Here is a 26661-nt window from a genome sequence, read left to right on the forward strand (position 1 = left end):
ATGTTATGCAGGTACATAAAAGAGTGTGCTTGACTCCTAATTGCCTACCACTTCTGCTTTTAATCAAAGCCCTATGATTAGCCATGCTGTGGGTTGTGAAGCATGACATGTGAACCTGAAACAATCCTAGGTTTGTTTTTGAGTTAGACCCTAAACAACCCAGTGTCACACACTTAACAACCTACGAGTGAGTCTACCATACACAGGTAAAACAGGAGGCAGCTGACATGCTGAAGGGAGCATGCCCATTCTCTGGTACCAAATATTTTAACCCATGGAATGTTGTTATAAGGGAAATGGCCTTCTAGGACCTATATAACAGCATGAAAGAGAAATGGCTCACAAAAGAGGAAAGCAAGGTGAAGAACTGTTGAAAAGCAGAAGCTAGGAGCCTATGTACTAAAACCAAGGGAAGCTGAGGTTGCAGTGAAGTTTGGGACTTGGGACATGATGGTGGCATGAAGGAAGAGAGAAGACCAGTATAAAAGAAATAAAAACAGCAGAAAGAATGGATACAGAAAATTGCTATACAATTTGGAATTGCAGAAGATATGGAAGGCTCAAGTTCATGAACTGTTTTGAAATAAACAACTAAATATTTGGTTAGAAGCAACTATTAAATAACTCTCTTTTCTAAATTCACTTGGTTTACTGCTGCTACTCACATCTTTGTGGAGCCTGGTCAATGTGGTCTGGGCAAAGAAGGGTAAGGTTATTAAAATCCTGAAAAGTGCCTGCTCCAGCAGCACATGGGTAATGGTACATCTGGGTACATTTCTCTTCACAGCATTTGATAGTGGCTCCAAGGTGCTTGCAATATGCACATCGCTGAAACAGAAAGCACACACCTGTTTAGTATTTAAAATCAACACCAGAATATAGCATTTTCTGTACATTTTATTTAATTTACATTCTTCCCTACATTTACCCTTACAATCTCCATGTGAGGGAAGTTAGATAGAGAGTAACTTAAAGCCAGCAACCAAATTTTACCGCTGAGTGGAATTTGGATTTCCTGTGCCCAAATCTAATACTTTAGTTATTATAGCATCCTGGAACACACAAGTGGTTTTTCTTTCCTCTTCTGTTCATTTTTATTGCACAATTAACAAATCTACTCAGATTATACTACAGTTCTATTTTTGACAGGTTCTTTCTTCCAATAAGATGATATTGCAATACAATTTAAGGAGCATTATATATTTCTTCAGTACTTTCTACTTATTATATTTGGGAAAAATGTTTGTTTCAACCTACAGAATGGGTTTCTTCAGCCAGAAATATTGATCAATCAATAAATTCCTTAGAACTATGTATTGCAATCTACTGAATATATTTAACATGAAGCTCAGCATATTTGTGTTCAATTACAGAAGTACTGTCCATGGGGTTTTCATGGCAAAGATACTGGAGTGGGTTGCCATTTCCATCTACAGTACTGAAGACGAAACTCAAATACTTTGGCCACCTAATGAGAAGGAAGGACTCCCTGGAGAAGAGCCTAATGCTGGGAACAATAGATGGCAAAAGAAGAAGGGGATGGCAGAGGATGAGGTGGCTAGATGGAGTCACTGAAACAGTTGGTGTGAGCTTAAATGGACTCCGGGGGATGGTGGAGGACAAGAAGGCCTGGAGGAATATAGTCCATGGGGTTGCGATGGGTCGGACATGACTTCGCGACTAAGAACAAAAACATTACAGAAGTAATTTCTTTCTTTTGTACCAATAAGGTCCAAAGAAGAGCTTAAAGAATGGTTTTAGCAGTGTTGCATCTCTCTTTATTTTATTTGCTGCATTGCTTTTCATATATCCTAGACTGAGGTAGGAGTGTGTGTGTGTGGGGGGGGTATCAGATAATATGCAATTTGAATTATTTGCCCTGGGTATCTTTAAAATACTTACTCTGCTTATGATTTTGTTAGTTTTATGACTGACATAATTTGTGCATTAAGCTGATGAACAATAAGAAAATTTGCTTTAAATTAATATAATAAATAGTCTCTAGGATGGGATGCATTGTACATAGTTATGCTAACAGACACAAGATCAGAAGAAGAACAAGAACAGAAAATCTATGGAAAAAATGAAGTTTTTCCCTTACATATTACAACAATGGTGTTAAAGATGCAGTAAATCCATACGTTCTATTGGGTATGAGAGTAAGTTCTATAAATAATTTTCATGTCCTACAGTTAGATGGGGACATTTGACTTATTGAGTCCAAATTCCTGCTCAGTGCAGAAATTCATTTTAAAGCATCCCTGAAAGATGGCTGACAAATGTTTGCTTGAATAACTCCAGTGACAGAGAACCCAGCACCTTCCTAGGCAGTTCTATTACCTGACTGCTCTCACTATTATGACGTTTTTCCTCTCGATGAACCAAAAATCTGTCTCCCTGTAACTTAAACCTCTTATTTTGTTTTCTATAGTCTTCCCCCAGCTTGGGGCCAGGATGTTTGAGGGAAAACCTATCTCCATATGTCCCGACCTGATCACTGAGATCTTAATCAGAGGCCCTTCTCTGAATCCCTCCCCCAATGAATTAAGTGGGGAGATGGCTAGGAGAAGGGCCTTCTATGTGCAATATGCTTCCAATAGAGATCCACCAGGCATTTTCTATTTTTCCATTTAGATGCCAACTGAAAACATTTCTTTATCTATTTTGGTGAGTGAGTCAAGTTGGTTTTGTAATGATTTGTCACATTGGTTTCACTGTTGCTACTGCCATGTTAGAATTTTAGCTGCCAGACAATTTTTTATTTCACAGGATTGTTTTAAATAGTTTTATTATTAATGAATGCTTGAGTTTTACTGTTCCTTTAACTGTTCTATTTTTATTGCCTTATCATTTATTGTCCATAGTGAATTGTTTTATTTATTGCTGCTCAATGAAATGTAAGCTGCCCAGAGAACCTTACAGGTATGGAGTGCGGCATACAAATGTGATAAATAAATATTTAATAAATAAACAATGGCAGAGTGCAAGTTGCAACCCTCTTCTTTGTGACAATCCTTTTGGTCCTTAAAAGGTGCTATCATATCTCATTCAGTCTTCTCTTTTCAAAGGTAAACATAGCCAATCTTTCCTCACAGGATTTAGTTTCTAGTCCTGTGATCATCTTTGTTCCCTTCTCTGAACTTGTTCCATTTTATTTAACTCTTTCTTAAAGTATGGTGTCCAGAACTGGACGCAGTATTCAGGATGAGTTTCAAACAGTAAAGCATATAGTAGAACTATTATTCCTTGCAATTAGAAACAATATTTCTATTTATGCAACATAAAGCTGAATTTGCCTTTTTCTTCAGCTACATCAAACTTCAACTCTAACTCCAAGATAACTTTCCACAAGTGCTATTGTCAAGCCAGGTATCCCCCACATGCCACACTTATTTAAGACCTTTCTATGCAAGCCACATGACCACAGCGATTGTTTGCAGACAAACGCTGGCTCCCTCGGCTAGGAAACGGAGATGAGCACCGCCCCCTAGAGTCAGGTATGACTGGACTTAACATCAAGGGGAAACCTTTACCTTTACCTTTTTATGCTGTGATTTACACATTTGAGTGATCTTTCCTAAATTAAGAACTTTCCACATATCCCCATTAAATTTCATTCCGTTATTTTCTAGCCAATTTTCTAATATACCAGGATTATTTTTGAAACCTACATCTGTATCCTAAGATATTAGCGATCTCACCCAATTTTGTGGCATCTACAAATTTGGTAAGCATTCCTCCCACTTCTTCCAAGTTGAAGAGTACAGGGCCTGGGATCGAACTCTGTTTTTTGCATTTCCATTTGCTTCAAAATTAAAAAGCAGAAAACCAATTTTTCTCTAGGGTTAAAAACTCTAGCTACCAAAATCTGATTCACACCACACAAGGTTAATACATCAAGAACAAAATAAAGATGGACTCCTTCTCAACCAAAAAGCCATACTACAGCAGCACAAATTTGTCATCTGAAGTTCACTAAAATCACTAACAATAGGACATCCGGATCTGTCTGGGTATGGCATGTCAATGTCTGGGTGCTACCACCGAATGTACTCCAGTCTAATTAGATTAGACAGTATCTGTATCATTCCAATACAAGCATAGCGCTGACATGTGAATTCTCACCAAGAACTTGAAATCAAATTGTTTTCAGAAAAACACATACTTTCTTTAAAAAGAATCACATATGCAAAGGTTGCATCTTTCATGATGAGATCTCAAGATCATAAAAATGTGTACAGTTTTAATAAGCTGTGAGTTGGCCTATTAAACCTTCGTGTTTTTAAAGATTAACTTTGAATGTTAATCATGTTTCCTTCCAAGATTTAGTTTTGAACAGTGATAGATTCAGCAACAGCCCATCAACTTTGTACTGTTTCTTCCACAGGTTATCAAATCAGTGGTCATGCCATACATTTTACACAGGAGGGATTTCATAAGTTATATATTCAGAAATGAGAGCAGTCCGGAGAAACTTGGTAAAAGTATAAAAAGTGATTTTCAACATCATTTAGAAAAAGCAGGAGTGGGATGGAAATTTAACTGAACCCGTATAGCACATATGGTAAAATTCCATTGACAATTAAAAGCATTTGGTGACTTAGCAAGAAAATCACTCTATAAACAATATGGTACATATAATCTGAACCAAATAATAAAACCAAGCAAGGGTATCGACATTTGTGAATTCACAGAAGAAAAGGTGATAAAGAAGTCAAAAATAATAAATCTCTACAGAGAGTTTTTCTAACAGCTGCTGACTAGAAGGCTTTTTCTTATTCAGTAGAAGTATTGCTTTGCTACAAGTGAGACTAAAAGTTATGATTCAAGAAGCTCAAGTATGTTGTTATTGTAACTCTAGCTGACCTTTGACAAAGAAGAGTTCAAACAACACACAAGAAAATATTTTTAAAGCTGTGTTACATAAAAGCCATCAATTAAGTTTTACAGACTGAAAAAACAGGCACACACGCACAAATATCGAAGGACATTAATACAATACACTAAATGCAACTTAAAGCAGTAGGAGATACATTTTAAAAAAATGATAATGGTAGGAGGTTTTATACTGTCAAAAAAGGTGGTTTTTCTCAAATCATACTCTCACTCTGCAAATGTACATGGCATGGCCAAGGAAAGCAAGCTATAAGAATAATGCTTCCACTGATAGTACACAGCATTATAAATTCTGAAAATGTTTGATTTGGAAATATACTCAATAAAATCAAATTATCTAGAAAATTCCAAAGTGCAAACTGGCACAGTGCCATGCACGTGAAACCAGTCATGGAATCATTTTCCTTATACTTTTACTTCGATTTTCTACTGCTTACCTGGCTGTTCCACACATTTTGCACCAGACAGGCATTCCATCTTATTGCTGTCCTCCTACTCATCTTTCCTTCTCCATTTTGCACATACAAATACAATAGGGCCAGCCTTTTGAAAAGTTTAACCTGATAGTCTTTCCTGCTTGGATTTCAGTCTCACTGTTTCCGATTAGAAATGAGTCTAATATACCTAGAAATTCAAAATGCCCATTTGACTACTTCATTCAGGGTGCTTTTCTCTTGTCTTAGATCAGTCAGACTGCTTCCAGAAATCATTCATTTGAATAGTTTGAAGACAACAGTCCTGAATCTGAAGGAGCACTGACATGTTAAACAAAGAACATGAGTGAGATCATAACCCCAGATTAGCCTAATTTTATTACAACATCCACTTATACCTAGAACACAAAGGGACTTGCTTCTGAGTAATCATGCACAGCTCTGCCTTGTAAATGGAGCCTCCATATTCAGAGATACAATTCTGTTAAAAGAGCAAACTCTGTGGACATCCAAGAAAAGAAGGCAGTTGCCAGGAATTACTTGTTTTGTGTTTCCTAGGGACATCCAGCTAGACACTGCTCAAGCTGGGACTAGATGAACCCACAGATCCAGCAGGATGTTTAACATCCCTGTTAAACATTTCATCACACATTTTCTATGTAAACAAATTTCACTGCACACTACTGAAATAACTGTCAGACTATTATCAGCCTTAATAATAAGCAAATAAAGCTCTGCCATCACATGATTAAGGACAAAAACCCTCCATAGATGAAGCAAAGGAACAATTAAGGAACTGCCTCTTACTCTGAGTATTATTTACCCTGAGTGCTTGTTTTGCTATTTTCCCAACATAAACATGATATAATATTTCAATTTCCAGAGCCATCTCTATTCTTCAGCGCTTGGCAAAAATGCAGAGGTGGGGAAGAGAACAGAGGTGTTGGAGGACAGCACGGTTGTCCTATGTCCCCTACCTAAGCATGCCGCCCTCAGGCACACTGTCTCATTGGCAGCGGCTGACGTAAGAGTCAACTACTAATCTGTATGTGGGATGATAGCAACACTATCCTTGTGCTTCACTTCAGTCAACAAAATGTCCTTGGCAAGCCCTGTCAATTCCCGCCAATGAAAGCAAGTTAAAAGAAGCAGCTAGAGTGGGAAGCTGGAGAAACAGAGCGCACCTTTCCTTTCACCGTGCCCAAATATGGAGAATTAAAAGTGAAAAGTGTTTCAGTGAAAAGTGATTACGTGCCTCTGACTACTCATCTGATAGTACAGATACCTGCACTGAAATCAGTGATGCTGGGTGATCCCTGCAGTTCTTAATTACTAGGAAAGTTTCTCATTGCTGAATGGAACTAACTTCTTGCTCGAGAGAAAGAATCCAGTTATCAGCTACCCCTTTGCAGCACCTTATCTTTCTCTGTACTGTGGTTTTCTTTTGTATAACTTTCTCCCTATTTTCCCAGTCAACACCTCATTGCTGTCTTAATTTCCTTAAATTTGGTTCTACAAATGGTACAGATTTATCATAAACTCTTACAGCTAATTTGTTTATATTGTGCACTTATAAAGCAATTAGGCAGCAAATGTTAAGAACAATTAGGTTGAAACATTAATTTCCAACATAATAAAAGCTATGAAATGTGATGTCTGCTTCTCCTTATTTGACTACATTTATCAAATTATTTCCTTATCTCCAACATATTTTCTCTCTCGCACATCTTTTACCCTTTTGTATTTTAGATCTATGAAGAAAGGGGGGAAACACAAGCCGACAAATACTTTCTACTATCTTTCCATTTTATTAGGTTCCTTTATCTGACAACCTAGAAATTTAAGCAATTCAATTGCTGTATGATCTTTAGACATATAATAAGACTAGTCCTAATTCAGTTGTCTTTATTTGCCAATGTTTTGTACTGAATTCCACAGAACATTAAGCCTGATACTTAAGCAGGAGCCCTTAACATTAACTAGATTATATCTTTAGATAAATATACTTGTTTGAAAACAGTGATTCTTCTGATCCTTTAACTATATCCCTAAACAGATGTGCAAAACTGCAAATTCTATTTGCTTCCTGGTTTATGAAGTGCAATGACATTTTTACAATCACACGATACCCTCACCCAGGAGTAAAACACACTATAATAATGCTTCTCCATCTGTTTCTTAATTTTGCATTCAATTAAGTTTACATTCTCAACTAATACTCATTTCTCTTGTAATACAAATAGTTTAATCTCTAGAAATTATACATGATCAATTTTAATGGCTTTTATATATGTGTTGTTTTCATTGCTCTTACTTGTGGTGCTATTAAAACTACCCAAATGGAAGAACCACTTTTATTCCTTTTTAACATACTTACCCTTTATTTATTTATTAGTTTTTATTCTCCCTTTTTGCTTTTTTCTAAAGAACTCAAAGTGGTTTGCATCATTCTCTTCCTTCTGCTCTCAATCTCATCCCCACAACAACCACGTGGGGTAGGTTGAGCTAAGAGTCTGACTGGCCCGAAGTCAGTCATCTACATGCCTCCATGGCTGAGTGGGGACTAGAACTCAAAACACCTGAGCCCCAGACCTGTGATATTAACCACTACTCCACAATGGCTCTTTATTTGGTTCACGTTGATACTCTTTCAAATCCAATCACTTTCTGCAACTGTGTACTATACCATTGCATCTACAGGTTTATAGAAATGTTTTTATTGTTTTAACACATTTTCTCAAAGATTATTTTTCATGCTTTAGCTTCTGTTAGTACATCAAAACTTGCAAACTTAAAATTGCTCATTCCAATATCCATTGCATTTTGCAATGAGTCCATCCTCTCATCCATTTGGGCACTGAAGAGGCCCTTCCTGTTGAAGGGGCGATTCTTGATGCAAAAGTGGGTCTCCTTGGGTAGCTCTGGGAAGCACAGCCAGGTGTACCTCTGGATGGCCACAGCATCTATCATGGCTTTGGCGTCACAACACAGTCCACACGGTCCATGCTGCAGCCGTCTGCTAGCAGGCCAGCTTTGTGGCTTGCATCTGAAATACCCAAGCCAGACCCCTGTAATCATCAGGCAGGTAATTGCACATGGTTCCAATCTTGATCCACAGGAACAATGAGCATCAGTCTGTGGTGGCCTCATAATTGGAGACCTGGAAGCAGAGGGTTGAAATTGTGTAGACCCAGTGCACCATATGGTCCAAGCATCCCTGTCTACTGGCACCAAGTGCTCCCACTGTTCTCTTTCCTGCACAGACTCACCTATGACTGAGTTGAGGTGCTGGAAAAGCAATGCAACATCCTCCTCCAGCACATGGTACATAGTCTTGAGCCTCTCTGAGGTGGAGCGTGCTGTGGAGGGAGCCTTCCATGTCTGCCTGATTGTCTGTAACAAGATGGCAGGGAAAAGGATTGCCACTGGTGCCAACTCCTTGGACTGCAGGGCATTGAAGGGTCTGTAACTCAAACCTTTCACTGCCCCATCTCGAGCCTGATGGAGGTCGTCATCCAAAGGACTTTCTCAGACAATCAGCCTATCTTCTCCAATGGAGACATCGGGTCCTACAAAGTGATTGTGGCATCAAGCAAAGAGGAGACAGAGCCAGTGACACTGCCAATTCTGAATTGAAAGCATAGTCCTCTGGGTCCTGGGAAGGGCGAAGGGGGTGGTATCCTTGGTCTCAAATAGCTTGAAGTTGGAGATGACAGGGATTGCAGTTGGCTTCATACTGGACCCTTGTATTGGTGTCAGTGGGAGGAACACCTTGGTGGAGATGTGACAGCTGTTTCAATGTTTCAGTACTGACTAGCTCCGTCCCAAAATATGGTGGCCTTTTGGTACTGAGAGTTAAAGTCATCTCCATGGAAGGCTTGGGATCCTCCCTGTCCCCCAGGACTGGCATGATGATGGCAATCAGAGGCACAGGCCCACTTGATGAGGGAAGAGTGGGCTCTTTCCTCATGCCCCTCTGCTTCTGAAAGTGGCATTGGTTTCAGCAAGGCATGGATGAATCGCCTCTGTGATGAGCCAGGCTCTGAAGGTGGTGGTGTTTGTCTCTGTGAGAAGTGGATGGATTACCCTAATTCCAATGCCTGGGATGGTGGCAAGGCTGCAGACATAGGAGTGTCCCTTAGTTCCTCCTTAGATAACAATGTAGCTCAGGTCAGATCCTCTGTCAGTACCAAGGGCCCTGAGTTGAAATCAGATCCGAGCAGTCCCTCAGTGTTGCAGGTTGACAGGGGCTCTTCTAGTACCTTCATTTTTCCTTGGCAGCAGTGGTCATCCTTTTCACATGTTCAGACAATTTCCTAGCCACACTGTCCTAATGAACAGCCCCATCTTGGAGAGGCAGGCTTGGTTGGAGTCCCACCTCCACCACAGCCAATGAAGGCCTGGGTGGTGCTGCCGCGGTCCAGCAGGATGGCCTGTCATTCTCTGTTCACTTTATGAAGTTGGCATCATGCAGGGTCCTACCCCAGAGTGGCCCTCGGTCAATCTGCCCTGTGCTTCCAGGTTTGAACACCTGGCAATGGCATGCCAATGTGCCCCTCACCCAGGAAGAGAAGGCAGAGGAAGTGACCATCTGTGTGTGCGGGGGGGGGGGGTGCTCCTATAATGGATGGCACCTCTGAAGCCATCATGGATGAGGAAGACAGAAAATATATACAGGGAGTGAGTTTGATAGAGGTTACAACAAGGAGTGGATAAAAAGATGGCAAGGAAAATATTTATGTTTGTAAATTTTTAGGTAATGAGTGAAAAAGATAAAATTTCATACATTATTGTAAGTGTGTATTTTCGTGGAGGAAAAATGGGTAAAGAGGAGTCTGAACAGGTAGAGATGAGAAACAGCAGAAAAGGAGTAAAGAACATTGAAGAATACTCAGGTTTGAAGAAAGAAACAATTCCTGATCTAGGTCAAATAAGAAAAAAGGAAATGGGCAGAAGCTCCTCCTATGTATACCCGGAACAAGAAAGGGAGGGACTCCTGCCCAATTGAGCACACAGCTATAGAATCTTGTGGGCATCAAGATCCACACAGGCACAGACCCCATATCTGTGATGCACAGAGACCATGTGTTGTTTCACACATTGGACATTGCAACCTTTTTGGCTAAGCCAGCTAATGGTTGGAGGTGCGAGAGTGCTAATGCTCTGCTACAGATTTACACATACTTATGGATATAGATAATGGATATGCATTTCATACCCAATTATTTTAAGTGTGCATTTTCACTTCTGTAAAAATTGCTTATCTTCTTTAATACAGTTTTGTTTGATTTGCTTTCTTTGATTTATTTCATTAAAAGAAAAGAAAAAAATGGATAGGATAGGATAGGAAAGGAAAGGAAAGGAAAGGAGAGAGATTCAACCAGATGTAGTGGTTGCAGTGTTGGACAAGAACTCAGGAGATCCAGGTTCAAGTCCCCTCTGAGCTTTGATTTGCACTGGATAATTTTGCCCCAATCACTGACTCTCAGCCTGACTTACCTCACAGTGTTGTGAGGAAAAAAATGCAGAGAAAATGCACCATGTGAGCTGCAGGGGTTCCTTCCGAGATGAAAAAGGTAGGATATAAATAAAGTAATTTATTAGTTTATTCTGAATGTTAAGCAAATCCATCTAATTAATTAGAAGGATCTATTCTTGTCTGGCTTGTCCTATTTCACAGCTTCCAAATGTCTGCCCTCTTATCAAAATGGACAATTATGTGGCATGTTACTTCCTTATACCCATGTAGGTAAAATGTGTAATGTAAAGCCCTGCCACCAGTGGAGAGAATCTGTGCTATTAGCATAAAGAGGCAAATCAGTGACTGCTTCATGGTTAAAAAAAACTTCTTTTCCCTAAAGATCTGCTTAGGTTGGATAAATTTTCAGCAGTTTTGCAAGACCAATCAGTGGATAATTTGGGGCACTAAAAATACAACAAACAAGTGTAGACTTTTTTCATCCCACCTCACCCCCGATAAAGTAGCTTCAGTTGTTTCAAAGTCTAGCCATGATGTAAGCAAAACAGAGCACTTTCTGTTTACTAAAGGATATGTCGCTTAATTATTTTAGACATATAATGCCAAATTCCAAACACTTCAGCCCTGGTCAGCAATTTAGTGGTAAGACCCAAGATGAAGGGAGGCAGTAATACTACAACCTTGATTTTGTCCAATTATAAAGGTGAAATGAACTGGATAGAATTACCACATAGTGTTTAATAAGGTTGACATTTTGCAGTAGACAAAATAAATGAACAGCCAATGCTAATGTATATAACAGGTCCAAATAAAATTAAGAGAATGTGATTATGTGCCCCTTACGCTGGTATGCAGCATCTGACTCCTAGCTCTACCTTACCAGTTTCCCAACTATCCTGACCTTTTGGGGTTTTTTGATGAGTGAACACTGCTGCCAGGTCTGACCTTTTCTAGGGAACTCATCCATCAACATGGTCCATATCTGACAAGAAGCAAACATTTTCAAGATACCCAAGGTACCATCTTGATGTAATAAATGCACAATTGAGTCCAGGCAATATTTTGTTTCAAACATCAAAACTATCTCTTACTATAAACAATTCAATGAGTGCTTTTTAAATATAATGCCAATAATACAATTGTCTTGCTCCTCTAATTGTTTTGCCACAATGATAACAGTTGAAAGCCTACAAGAGAGCTGTTCACTGCACCATGCCCACAAACCTGCACTGAATATCACTATTGCCAAGCACAAAGAGTAAAAGGGAAGACCTGACTTCCTCATATAAATCTGCAATTAATGTCACTACATGTAAGTCACCTGCATGCGCAAATAATGGGGCAGGTTCACTGAGATCTACTTGGGCTTAGAAGCATGTACATATGTCTTTTTTTAAGAAAATCAGATTTTTAAATTTAAATCATATTTGTTAAAAAAATCAAATTGCTTTTTCAGGAAAATCTAAATATAGCTTAATATTTAAAATACATTATAGTACTAAGGTTATTCACCATGAAATAAAGATTAGTTTTTAATTATGTAGCATGAGCCTGTATATTCATACATGTTTAATTTTTTTAGTAAATGAATTCCATTAATCCATTCAAATAGTCATGCTCTTCCAGAGGTTCCTGTAAGATTATTGGGCATTTTTTCTATCCAGAAGGTATTATGCCAGATGCTTGGTTTCAGTTCACAAAACTGTGAATTTGTATCTGCAGAGATCACATGTTTCTTCTTCTTAGCAAAAATGGTATAAAATAAACATACAGAGTTGGGGAAAAGACCTTAATCCCATTGTTCCTCTGGAAATCTATGTACCTAGAATCAACCCCTTACCTCTCAAGTTCTAGGTTTCAAAAATTAAATGACTACAAGAAGTGGCATGGATATGCACAAGAAACTAAGTATGAGGAGGGAGGGCAAGCAATAAAAATGAAAGTGAAACCTTTTGAGCAAAATATTCCACAGGTCTTTGGATCTTTTTGAGGGAGAGGTTTATCATGTTATTTTGTCCCTGAAGGAGAAAGCCTATAATAGCAGCAGGCTATAAAAGAGACCAGTCTGGGAATATTTTAATAACATTCCTCTACCTATGGCTAAGGCAGGGATGAGAGCAAATTATGTAGAAAACTATGATTTAAATCTAGTCTTACAGATTAATGATTTAAATCAATCTGAGCTAAATCAAATGTACCCTGAGAGACACAGCAACCATGACATTTGAAGAAGACTGAGACTTGGAAGGGCTGCAATGAAAGAACTAGAAAAGATCACCAAATATAAGGATTCTTTGCTAGAGGCCAAGGCCAAGATCATTCACACTACTGTATTTCAAATCGCTATGTATGTGCATGAAAGCTGGACCGTGAAGAAAGCTGACAGGAAGAAAATAGATGTGTTCAAAACATGGTGCTGGAGGAGAGCTTTGTGAATATCCTGGACTGACAGAAAGACAAACAATTGGGTCCCAGATCAAATCAAAACAGAGCTATTCTTAGAAGCAAAAAATGACACAACTAAGGCTGTCATGCTTTTGCAACATCATGAGAAGGCAAGACTCCCTGGAGAAGACCATCATGCTAGGGAAAGTCAAGGGCAGAAGAAGAAAAGGAAGACTAAATAAAAGATGGATTGACTTCATAAAGTAAACCACAGCCTTGAATTTAAAGCAGCTGAGCAGGGACACCATGGATAGGGCATGGGGGCAGGGGGCTTTCATTCATAGGGTCACCATAGACAACCTGATGACACATAACAGCAGCAAGAAATACAGGATACTGTACTGTTCCAAATTGAAAAAAATATTACATAATTAGTAACTTTAAAACTGATTATGTAATGAAGTAAGGATTTAAAAATTAATTTGCCCACTCTAGCTGTAATACATATAGGACTTAAGTTTTAAGTTTGAAAAGTAGCATATAAATCCTATAAATTAAATTTTTAAATCCTTCAGAAATTATCAAGCAGCAAAGGTTTCAGTGATCCAGCATTGCTGACCAAGCGTCACCACCAAGCCAAATCTAAAGAGATACTATCGCCTTGAAGAATACCCTGGGCTTATATTAACATTGGCTGGGTATTTGCAACACTTTTGAAAAACTGACAAGAACAAAAAGGCTGTGAAACTAGGTGCTTTGTGTAAAAGGAACAACTCAATTCCCAGCTCCAGGGCAACAGCTTCTAACAACTTTTAATGAAAAAGTAATGTCTTATTTTGGCCATTATATTTTTAAGTGTTTCCTGTTCAGTTATGCAAAAAAAGAATAAAAACACTGTTAGAACCAATGATAGTATGTTAATTCGGAGCTCTTAGAAAACAGCTTTACTAAGTGCTAGAGTATAAAGGAAGCCTACAACTGGAACTTCCTTCAGGAATACAGGTTCTGGTGGGCCTTTCAGGCTTTTATATCTGTATTTATGTGCCTTCTCTGTAAGCTTCTCTCAGGATGCCTTTGCCTATTTTGTCTTTTGCTAAAGCATTTAGGCTTTCAAGCATCTGTTGTACTTCTGATTTTATTCAGCATCAAACCCTCTTTGAGGTGTCTTTGTGGCAACAACCTCTCTTCCTTTATTCTAAGACCTTGACACACAAAATGTAGAGTTCAAGACAGGGTCCTTTTCCATAGCACTGAAGTTTTTTTTAAGTGAAAACTCTCACAAAACTGCTTCTGCTTTCCTGCTTCATTGCCAAGTGTGCATTCAAAAAGAATATTCCTACAGGACATTTGTCTGGCACTGTACTAGGAAATCACAAGCAACATTTCAGTGTAGACAAAAGAAGCATTGGTTAAAACAAAGCTATTTTTCTTCTTGGTGGACAGAGCCAACATATCTTGGAATGAAACAATCCCATGCTGCTAGCACCTGTAAGACATGCAAGCACGTACATGGCTAAGGGTTCAACTTGAAATAACTATAAATATTCTGTAGCCTACAATAAGAAGTCAGCAGGAGAATTAATCTACAGTAAAGCTGCAGCATTCAAGCATACCTGAAAGAGAAATGGTGGACTGACTCATTCAAAAATGAGATAAAACCAGAGTGAACCAACAGACACTGTCAGGAATGTATGTCACCAAAGGTATCACCAAATTTGAGAGGTCATCAGCAAGTGTACTGAACAGCATCAATGAAGCTATCAGGACAAAATTATTTTCCCCAAAAACGGAAGCATTACTGAAACAAAGAGAACACAACAGTGCACAAATTTGCTCAAAAGAAAAGCAAGCAGACAATAAGGGATTCAAAAATTATTAAGAGGAGCCATTTATTAAGACCATGAATTAAAATAGGAAAATACATTAGATGCAGGAAACTAACTAGAGGGGTGATCCATGGGTCAAATGACAAGGGGGTTAGAGGAGGAGGAGCAGACTGCAGAAAAATATATTTTCATTTCGTAAGATATAAAAGAGAGATCTATGCCTGAAGGGATTTTGCAGAAATGAAGAAAATAGTGGTGACAAGACATGGAGTCATGGACATTACCGACAAATGTCAGTAAGCAACAAAATCACTGGACATGGAAGAGCAGTGGACTGAGTGTACCTCATGCTAGTGGAAAGGGCAAACCCTCCCACACTTCTGCTGCCAGCAGGACTGGGCTTAAGCAGCTAGCTGCTCCATCAGCCACTCTGTGGAGCACTTGCTGCCACCCACCCTGGCTTCATTCGCTGGACCTCTCCAGATTTATGCACAGGGCAAGTAGCTGCTGTCCTGCCACAGCAAATGCCACAAGAGGCATGCAGTGGGCGTGGCAGGCCTTTGAACAAGGCACTGATCCAACTGGCCAGCACTCCAGAAAGCTGCACTGGTCAATCTCCTGCTACGGCAAATGCCACTCAAGACCTCACTTTGAAGACTCACTGGAGTGGGGCATCAGGTAGGCAGGTTCTCTGGAAAGCCTGAAGCAGGACATCAGCAGGTACAACAGACCAGAGTATCCAAATGCTTTTCTCTGATGGTCCTTCTGTGTTAACTGACCTTGGAAATGAAATGTGCCACACTAGCCATCTTGCCCTGAGAAAGGACCCCTCAAAGGAAAGCATTAATTGGGAGGAAGGAGGGGGAGGCAACAACACTGAAAGGCATGAAGGTGGCAGAAGAGAAGCAGGGGAGCAGGATGCCTAGAAGCATCTCATACTTGGAGAATCTGCATTGCGGTATCCAGCTTGCCAATGTGGGAATAGAGTGCTGGCCTAACTGGACCTTTGGTATAATCTTAGGTTCCAATCGTGAAGACACCTGACAACTGTCTTCAGGCCAAATCAAACAGAATCTTCCATGATTCCTCTTAAGATGTTATGCCACTAGAGCTAATTTGAGTGCTGACTCTTATATATTTTGTAGATGGATTCTGATTAGTCCACAGCATTTGTTACTCAAGTGAACACAAGAGTGATACACAAGCAACTTTTGAACTAGGCACTCAAAGAATAAAATATGTGGAAAACTCCATGTTATGTCCCCACTGCTGAATTGGGACTAACAGATGGGTAGTGCTCAAATATATTCTTGGTGGAATTACCTACAAGCAATTTAAAGATAACAATCCTTATTTCGTGTGACAGACACCCTCTAAAACTAAACTGATTAAACAAAGTTAAGCGTTATTTTTCTTATTAAGTAAGCCTTATTTATGGTGTGTACATGATGTTTTACAAAGCATCTTTGAAGAACAGGCCATCTGCCGAATACTTGGCATCAGGTGGTGGAAAAGCAAAGAAATAAAGGACCTTCCCAGCCTCAGAAGTAATTTAACAGACTTGCTCTAGGGAAAAACTCACCACACTATTCATTAACATTTTAACACTAAACTGAAAACAACAGTGTCTTTAGTCATCACAAACTTCCCTGAAGCAGAGTGCTGTGGGGTGGCTAACCATCTTGATTAGCAAGTGAAGCACAGTATCTCTCTTAGAAAACTGGAATCTGCTGAATGAAGCCACTGAAGAATCACAGTGGAGCTACTGAAGCACATTTTAAAAATGCATAATATGTTAGGTTTTAAATAATGCTTCCTTCTGAAGTGGAACTGTATGCCTCAGTGTTACTGAAGCATAGATCTTGATTCCCTGTGGTCTGGGAGCATATCTGTTGAGAAGGGGTCACAAATGTCAGTCATGAGGATGGGGCACCTTCCCCATCACAGCATCAGTGGCCCTGAAAACAGAAGTACACACATGCGAGCATGCAAACAAAGACCTCTCTTCCAAACAGAGCCCAACTAAACCATGATGTAGGCAGGTTGCGTACCTTTAATGGTCATTCTTCAAGAGGTCATCTGTGCAGAGGCAAAGCCTATTTGCATGATGCACAAAGACCATAAAGAAGAAAGAGCAGGCAAAGAATAAGGGCACCACTGGCAACTTAAAGTCATGTTTCAAAAGAATTGATTCTTGGGCACCAAATGTGAATGAAAAAATGCAATAGGAAATTTATTTTAAATAAAAGTGGTGAAGAAGATAAAAAGATCTGTAAAAGTTACAAAGAAATCCAAATGATTGATTCAAATCAACTAACTGTATCCAAAGGAAGTTTCTGCTAATCCTCAGGCGAAGAATCAACATATAACTCTCATGTATTTCACAGAAGGGCTATAGGAAGCTGCCTTAAATCAACCATTAGTTCATCTAGTTCAGTAGTTTCATAAGACATGAGTGCACAACCTTGCCCTGCAAAAATACTGGATTATAGCTTCTATAATGCTTGACCATTAGCTGTTTTGGCTGTGACTGGTGGTAGTTGTAGGCCAAATCATTGCGAGTGCACCAGGTTGCCTATTCCTGCACTGCACTAAGGTGAAAGGGTAGTAGATTTAACCTGTTTAACTTTTTGCGATTACAGTGATACCTTGGCTCACAAACTTAAACTGTTCCAGGACTCTGGTCATGACCCAAATTTGTCGTGAGCCAAGTTAAATTTCCCCATAAGGTTCAATGTAAATAAGGTCAATCCGTTCTGTGACCATTTTTTTTTAAATCGGAAAAATGTGAAGCAAAGTGACAAAGAACAACAAAGATCACGGCCATCTCCCCCTCCCCGCCCCGAGCACAAGCGCATCCAACTCCTCACCCCACCCCCAGCACGACCGAGATCACACCTGTCATCCCTGCACGTGCCCGTCATCCTGGCGCGTTGGGGGAGGGGGGGGGAAAGATGGGTGCGATCTTGGCCATCTCCCCACCCCCAGCACGATCACGGCTATCTCCCCACTGGGGGATGGGGAGATGGTTGTGATCGTACTGGTTGTGGGGGGGGGGATGTCCGAGATTGCACCTGTATTTCCTGCAGAAACACACCCGTGATCATGCACATCTTCCCTGCACGAACCAACTGTGATCGTGGCCATCTCCCCAGTCGGGGGAATGGGGAGATGGCTGTGAACTTGGTTGCCACCCAATGCAGAGTTCGCGACCCACATCAAAATTTTCATGAAATTTTTGTTTGCAACCCGATTTGGTCATGATCCAAGGTGTTCGTGAGCCGAGGTACCACTGTACATTTACCATCCAAAGGAACAAGAGATTCTGTTTTACATAATCATAACAACATAATTTGATTGAGAACAGATTGTGTGATTGCACAGAGACCACAAAGAAGAACATCCCTTACTTCTGTCTCTTTTTAAAAAGTGGTGCATATATACATGCAGCAACAAACTTGAGCAATATTTTCTTTTAAAGAATCATGCCTAGAAGGTGTCCTCCACACCCCAAGAAAAAAAAAGACTCCTAGAACCACATTCAACTTCATGTATCTGGACTTACAACTTGAAGCAAACTTCTCAGTATATTCCAGCCAAGTGACACATTTCCATGTACAAATTTCAAAAGCATAAGCAGCTATGTCTTTTTCAGCACAGATCAGTTAACTGAGAGCACATACAAGTAATTCACTTGAGCAAAATAAAATAAAATAAAATAAAATAAAATAAAATAAAATAATCTGCATAGACAACAGCACAGGTATTGGGGGAAAAACCATGTCATTTGGTTCTTTCAATATCAAAGTCAAGAAAGAAGTGCAAGTCAATAAACAGCCCTCTGATACATGATATATAAAGAGAATGTGCAGTATGCCTAAGGAAAATTTGGCACAGTTTCAAAATCTAGATATTCAAGCTTGGGTACCAGAATCATGAGGGAAGGAAAAATTGAAGTGTAATTTGGAGAAACAGATGTGGACCATACTCCTGAGTTTTAACCTAGCTGTTGCCCTATTGAGAAGTACATGCCAAATGGGGGGAAACTTGATCAGGAATATTTGTAAAACAGTTCAGTAAAAAAAAAAATATCTTGCAAACTTTACTGAATGCCAATGCCAAATAGATATTTGTTAAAATGAAGAGCAGCATTAATCACAGAAAAACAACACATGCTGTAAAGTATAAGGTAGATAATTACCTTACAATTTAAAAACATTAAGAGAAAGCCAACATGAAACTCAGATTTAAATATCTGCATCTGCACACAGTCCAGGGACAGACTCTGCATATCCAAGGAGGCTTTGGGCTTGTACTTCTCAGATACCAGCCTTAACTTTTCAAAGTGATTTTCAAAAGAATAATATAATATGTAGGACTGGGATGCTACGTTAATGAAGTGATTAGATTAATAAGGTTAAATATGCTGATTGATTAAAACAGTGCCCCTGTTTAACCAGGAAGCATTTAAAAAAATCTCAGTATTTTGAAATCTAGGGGCAGCAGCTGCTTTCTTGAAAGAGGCATGTGTTGTTTATCCACACATGGAAAATTATCCCAATACACTCAACATCTTTAGGAAAATGAATATGTGCATGTATAAAATCTGCAACATTGCTGCACCAGGAGAGAAATACAAATTTCAACAAAATGCAACACAATTACAATTGTTTAAAATGTAGGCAAAAAGAAATGGTCCACAGCCAAAGAAAGTGATAGCATATGGGAAAGTGTTTAAAAGAGGTTTCACAAACAAGTGTCAATACCACACCATGATGAAATTACAGTATGTAAAATAATTTTAAATTGTGCATAAAGATATTTCATCTTGTTTTCCCCATAAAATCTTCATGCTATCTTAGCATAGCACTATTTGTTCCCAAATTTGTAAACCACTTTGCTGTAACTCTATTTATGCTCACTAAAAGCAAAATCTATCTGATATATTGTTTCAGTGCTTCAAAACGTAGAAACTACATCAGGACTCAAGTTATGCCACCTTCTATGCAGGTCAGATAGCTGTGAGGAGAAATTACTGAAAGGATACATAAAGTTAAAAATTAGTTTCTGGGGAACAGAACTTGTTCATTTTGATCAGCTCCACAAATGAATAAAGTGTCAGGTAACTGCTAGTCACTAAAAGCTGAAAATTTGGTTCACAGAACAACTTCCTGGCAGGGATCTCAGGGCAAAAGATCATTCCCCCTTTTCCGTCTATTAGTTTTAAGACCAAACTTTATTATTTGTAAAACATACGTAATAAAAATGAAAACATTTTAAAATGAAATGCTTATGAAATGCAAATGTTACCACAATAGTGATGTGTTTTCTGCTTTTATGAGATTGTAAAGTGTTTAAAAGGCACATTATCTTAATTTGGACTCACTTTTGTGCTCCCTGAGACAACAGCTTTGTCCACGTTGACTGGCAGCTGCTCTTCAGTCTGGCAAACTCCCAGTGACCATTCCGCACAGCGGTGATGAGCCCAGCAGTAACCTAACACATAATGATGAAAAAATGAAAGGATCAGTTTTACAGCTTTTGCTAAAGAAACTTCGAGAGTGCATTTTCCTATTTAAAAAGGAGATGTTGTGCACAGATTGAAAGATTTAAGATAGATTCAATTCTGCTGCAAGAAATCAGTTTCTTCCTACATTCTGCAATTTTATTCTATTATGTTATATAAATACTAATTTCTCTATCTTTTTATACACTCTTTATGTCTAATACATCTTTTTAAACAGGTTTGGAAATTGTATGCATGAATAGTAGTTTAATATAAGGCTTCAATAAATAAATTTTCATTTCAGCAGCCAATATAGTCTGCTAAAGAGAAAACTGAAAAATTTTATGTTAAATGACAGTTGAAGTAAAACTGTAGAACACCATACCATACTATATTATACTATTGCAAAATAATCAAGTTTATGAATCTAGAAAAATGAGGCATGTTAGTCCCATTATCTCAGTCCATATCCCTGACCTTTACTAATTCTGTCAGGTTTAAAAATAAACCCTTTGAAATGGCACGGATATACAAAGAGTTTGAAAAAGAATGTACGTTTGGGAAATAAAGAGACCTGTATTGCTGCTATGCAACCTAGCTACATTAATACTGAATGATTTAACTTGCTTATTTAGTGGTTTTACACTCAATCTCCTAATTAATAACTGGGTAAACAGCGTGTGTCAGAAATCATAATTAGCTAAGCATGTTACACATCCAATGTTACAAGTTTTGACAATACTTCTCTGCTAATTTGCAAATGTAAGCATTCTAACAATGCAACTAGGATCTTGGTGACTCTGGTCACACCACTTTTCTTAAAAATGTGGCTTCTTCCTTTTCCTGTTTCATTTAGATTTAACATCAAACTGGCTAAACTCTTTCTACCCCCATCCTCTGGCTCAGGGATATCTACTGCTGGACCCAAATTTAACAAGATAAGCAAATGCTTAGATTTCCAGTGGGTCATAACAGCATGTGTTGTGTCCTTGTAGTTACTGTAACTTGAAGTAGGAACCCTTATTTATACCAAACCCACAACCCTTGGAACTTAACCATGTATCATACACTCAGAGTTGGAGGAATTTTGCAGGCAATCAAGTCAAACACCTTGTTGAATGCAAGAAATTCAGAAATAAAGCTTCACTAACTTTTGACTTTCTCTGCTTGAAGACCCCTAGAAAGTGAGCATCTACCCTCTAATTGTTTCTGGGGACAAACTGCTCTTACCATCAAGAATCTTCTCCTAATGTTCAACTGAAATCTTCTCTCCTGTAACCTAAGACCTCTGGGACAGCAGAAAATGACTCTTTGCCCTCTTCTCTTACTATTCTGGTAATTAAATAGTACTAACATGTCTCCCTTCAGTCTTTCCTTCTTCATTCACGCAGTCTTTCCTCAGAGGACTAGCGTTCCATAATACTGATCATCTTCACTGCCCTCTCCTGAACCTATTCTAATTTGTCTATATCCTTACAAGAGGAAAGGATTATCATATTCAGTAAACTTAAGGGTCTTACAGGATCCAGGGGGATGCGAGCTCATTAAAAATGTGATACTATAATATGTAGAACTGGCACAATAGCAAGCTTGGGAAAGATTCCATTTTTGATAGTTTAGAGCAGCCAGATGCATTAGACTACAACTTCCATCATCTTCACAAAGCATTACCAAGTTTGTGAAGATGATAATTGTATTCCAAAATATGTCAAGGCATCAGGTTGGGGAAAGACTAAGTTAGATAGTATTGCTAGTTGGTATAAGCAATCAGGGCTAAGCGGACCTGTGGCCAATATAAGACTATCATGCATATGTATGTGACACAATATATTATGCTATTAAAGCTTTAGAGAAAATGCAAGAAATAAAAACAATTGCATTTAAGCCAATACATATCTTGAAATTCTATGTAAATACCTGAACAGCTTATTACAAAATGTGGATGGATCTTTTGATATACTTCCTCTGAAATAACTCTATTAGTATTTGTTCTAAAAAGGTAAAGGTTTCCCCTTGACGTTACATCCAGTCATGCCTGACTCTAGGGGGCGGTGCTCATCTCCGTTTCCTAGTCGAGGGAGCCAGCGTTTGTCCACAGACAGTTTCCGTGGTCATGTGGCCGGCATGACTAAACACCGAAGTGCACGGAACGCTGTTACCTGCCCACCAAAGTGGTACCTTTTTATCTACTTGCATCTGCATGCTTTCGAACTGCAAGGTGGGCAGGAGCTGGGACGGAGCAATGGGAACTCACCCCGTTATGCAGATTCAAACCGGCGACCTTTCGATCAACCAGCCCAGCAGCACAGCGGTTTAAACCACTGCGCCACCTGCAGTACCCTAGTATTTGTTCTAGTAGTTCACTATTCATGCTGTGCAAGAAAAAGTAACATCATCTTAGAGTAACCTATAAAAGTTAATATTTATATGGTGATAGTGATGACACAATATTTTTATTATTATTTTTCCTTGGGCAGGAGAAGAGTCCCAAAGACAACAGATGCATTAAATTATAATAGCCAGTACCATATGCAATGTTCTGAACAGAATTACACATTCCCCATTAAGAGTATTTGAAGACACTACCTGTTGGCTCAAATAAGGCTTGGACATCAATGTCATCTGGTAAGCCAACCATTCTGAGTTCATCCCAGAATTTGACTACCTGATCATCAGGAATAGTTTGAGTGCTTATAGTTGTACAGGATGTTATACATTGATGAGACTTCTCTCTGCATGAAATACAAGATTTGGTTAAGTAATGATTAACGTAATATGGATTTATGTACAAATATAAACATATTTCAAAACAAACATGTATTTACTGATTTTCAAGCATATGTCACAAGTGTATCACCCTAACCAGTATTGACATGCTTATTCATTCTGCATTATTGGCTCATTACTCCTTGTTCGTCCTGAGTAATTAAGGACAGTACTGGATTATTTTGGAACAACTCTTAATTTATAAAATGTATTTATTTTGTATTAGATCAACTTCAAAAATGTGTTTTGGGGAATGCAGGGCTGGAGAAGGGGTACTGTGTGTGAGACTTTGTATTGGCTTAGGAAATTATCCAAGTTCTTTGGATTTCAGAGGGGTACATTTTCCACCTTAATCCACAAAGAACTTGCCCATATCTAATGCAAAATCTGAAATTAATTATATAAAGAAAGGTACCCCTTTATATGTGGTGATGTTTTTAACAGGCTTAGCATTTTCCTACTCAAAGAATATAAAGAAGTCTGGCACACATAGCTTAACCTAGAAAAACTGGAACAACATTTAGAAGCAAGTTACCACCACCTGGCTCCTGACCAATGCTGGATGGAATAGCATGAGATATGTAGAAGTTCTAAGACAGTCTTTGTGGGACACTTGCGGGAGCAAAGAATGACATTACTGAGTTGGAGTTGTATATATGATGGATTATGAATTACATTTGCCTTTATACTACAGTTCATACTAGAGCTGCCTTGTTCCTTGCAAGAAAATGAAGAGTATGAATATAATAAAAATAAGTACAGTAAATATTATCAACTGAGAACAGGTAAGCATCCGCCATGAACTTCTTGTGTATTTATGTTCCACTTTCCAATGGGAATCAGTAAATACAAAGAGGACGTTGGATGATATGAAGGTATGCCTCTTTAAATTATAACTTGAGAAGATTTGGTAGTTAACTCATGATCAGAAATCAAGTGTTCCAGGTTGCTTTCTAGGTTGATTTGACTATTGCCCTGATAATAACTTAAAAAACATGCAGCTTGATTCATATTTTAAAGACTGATATCCAAGCATGGTCCCTGAAGGTATGTTCATCACTACTTTCAGGCAGATTTTAATAACCTTCCATTATTATTTTATTTTAAACATTTTTAGCCTATTTTCAGGACAAAGTCCTCACAAAGCAGCTTACAATTTTATTAAATTAAAATAGTAACTATATAATTACTGAAACACCTGAAAGCTAAGCTAATCTAGAAAGTTTGTGATTAAATTTCCTGCTTCTCCAGAGTTCTTTACATTAATTAGCACCCAATGCAGCCAAGTCAAACATATGGTACTCTGTAAAAAAGGTGTTTACCCCTTTTCTCCCAAGTTTTTTCCCCCAACTTCACACCTTGTATTAGTTGTGGGGGGGGGGGGGTTACAGGTACAGCAGCTTCAGGGGGAAGAAACATGATTTGATTGCTTCTCCAAGATTACTACTTCTTACTAATCTTGATTCAACCTTCTCCAGGATTACTACTTACCTGATCCTTAAAACATAAGAACATAAAAAAATCATGCTGGAACAGAACAAAGGTTCATCTAGTCCAGCACGCCATACACATGGTCGCAAACCAGCCATCCAAAGGATTCTTTAAGCGGGATGGGTGCAAGACCTCCATCTGCCCAAGCTCCTCAGCAACTGGCGTATGCAGGCATGTCACCTCTGGTAAAGGAGGCTGCACACTGGCACCAAAGCTAGCAGTCACTGAGAGCATCCTTCCTTATGAATCTGCCCAATACCTTTTTAAAGCCATCCAGAGTGGCGGCCACCACCAGTTTCCATGGCAGTGAATTCCATAGTTTACCTATATGCTGTGTAAAGATTTCCTTTTATCTGTCCTAAACCTCCCACCAATGAGTTTCATGGGATGACCCCAGGTTCAAGTGTTATAGGAGAGGGAGAAAAAGGTCTCCTCTAGTTTCTCCACATCATGCATTATTTTAGATACCTCTATCATGTCTCGCCTCATTCTCCTTTTTAATGAGCTGAACAGACCATTATCATAGCTGCTCCTCAAAAGGAGCTGCTTGATCCCTGTGCTCATTTTTCCTGCCCTTCTCAGTACCTTTTCCAATTTTGGATTTTATCAAGTTTCATTATTTATTATGCTGGAGAGGGTGATGGGTTTACTTTTCTGTGGCTCCTTGCACCTTACCCTCTTGACTAGCAAATGGAGCACAGTCCCATGCCCTGGCCTCCTTAGTCTGCTGCCAAACTCATCCTGTTGCTCAACACTTCATCAATGGGACTCCTTGCACTCAGAGAGCTAGCTCCTCACAAGCCTAGCTTTTTGTACATCTCTACATGTACTGACCCAACTGTTGCAGCAACCAATATGATTGGAGGGCCTTACCTGAAAAGCAAAAGGAGGAGTGGTTTGGACCTAGCTTCCTGTGATTGGGAATGAATGAGTACTAACAAACGCAAATTGTTAGTCAATTGTCCTCTCTGGGACTGGAGACTTCCTATTTACTGGAGATCACAACAGTGAATGGGTAGCAATCAACAGACAAAAGTAGGTGATTAGTGAAGGGCTGTTGCAGGGCCTTAATAACTAGAAAAAAGTAAAGTATTTGAAATCACAGAATCATAGAACAGAAGAATTGGAGGGGACCAGAAGGCCATTGTGTCCAACCCCCTGCTTAGTGCAGGACTCCCAACTTAAACCATTCCTTTCAGATGGCTGTCCAGTTGCATCTTGCCTCTTGTGTGGGACAGCCCACAAATTCTGTAGGTCATTGTTGTACTGCTCTAATGGTCAGGAATTTTTTTTTCTGATATCTAGCTGCAATCTGGCTTCCTGAAACTTGAGCCCATTATTCCATGTCCTGCACTCTGAGATGATCCAGAAGAGATTCTGGCCTTCCTCTTTGTGACAGCCTTTATACTTGTCTTCTCTTCTTGAGGCTAAACATGCCCAGTTCTTTCAATTGCTCCTGACAGGGCTTTCTTTCTGGTCCCTGGATCATCATTGTTGCCCTCCTCTGAACCCTTTCCAGCTTGTCTGCATCTTTCTTAAACTGTGCTGCTGAAAATCTCTTGCATCACATCTAGTAAACGCCTGACAATGGAAAATAAGAGGACTCCTTTATTACAATTCCATGTAAAAACTCTACTCCTGCAAAAAGATTCTGGCTCTCCATTTGTGTCATATTATGCTCTAGATTCCCTAAAGAAACCTACAAATAGCTGATGTATAGTTTAAAATCAATGGGCAGAATCCAATGCAGCACCCATGCTCCTGCTGATATTCCAGCATCCTGAAAACAAGTGGTACCACTGAGTCCACTGATCCCACAGAAAGCCCTTAAACAATAGGAAATACTCATTTTTCAATTAGAACAAAAGTTCCCTTTTG

At 39.1% G+C, this 26661-nt stretch overlaps 1 protein-coding gene across 19 annotated transcripts in view; it reads right to left on the reverse strand.

Moving 5' to 3' along the window:
• Window positions 1-26661, reverse strand: part of KMT2C (lysine methyltransferase 2C) — a 183787-nt gene that overhangs the window by 94099 nt on the left and 63027 nt on the right. For all 19 annotated transcript variants that reach the window (XM_044424617.1, XM_044424621.1, XM_044424603.1 and 16 more), the window contains 3 exons: window positions 23113-23258; window positions 20407-20516; window positions 666-828 (listed from right to left, as the gene is read on the reverse strand). In XM_044424617.1, the coding sequence (XP_044280552.1) occupies window positions 666-828; window positions 20407-20516; window positions 23113-23258 (419 nt within the window). The remainder of the gene's footprint in view (window positions 1-665; window positions 829-20406; window positions 20517-23112; window positions 23259-26661) is intronic.

The sequence above is a fragment of the Varanus komodoensis genome, unplaced genomic scaffold, assembly GCF_004798865.1.
Source record: "Varanus komodoensis strain SLA01 unplaced genomic scaffold, ASM479886v1 scaffold15, whole genome shotgun sequence".
NCBI classification, from domain to species: Eukaryota; Metazoa; Chordata; class Lepidosauria; order Squamata; family Varanidae; genus Varanus; species Varanus komodoensis.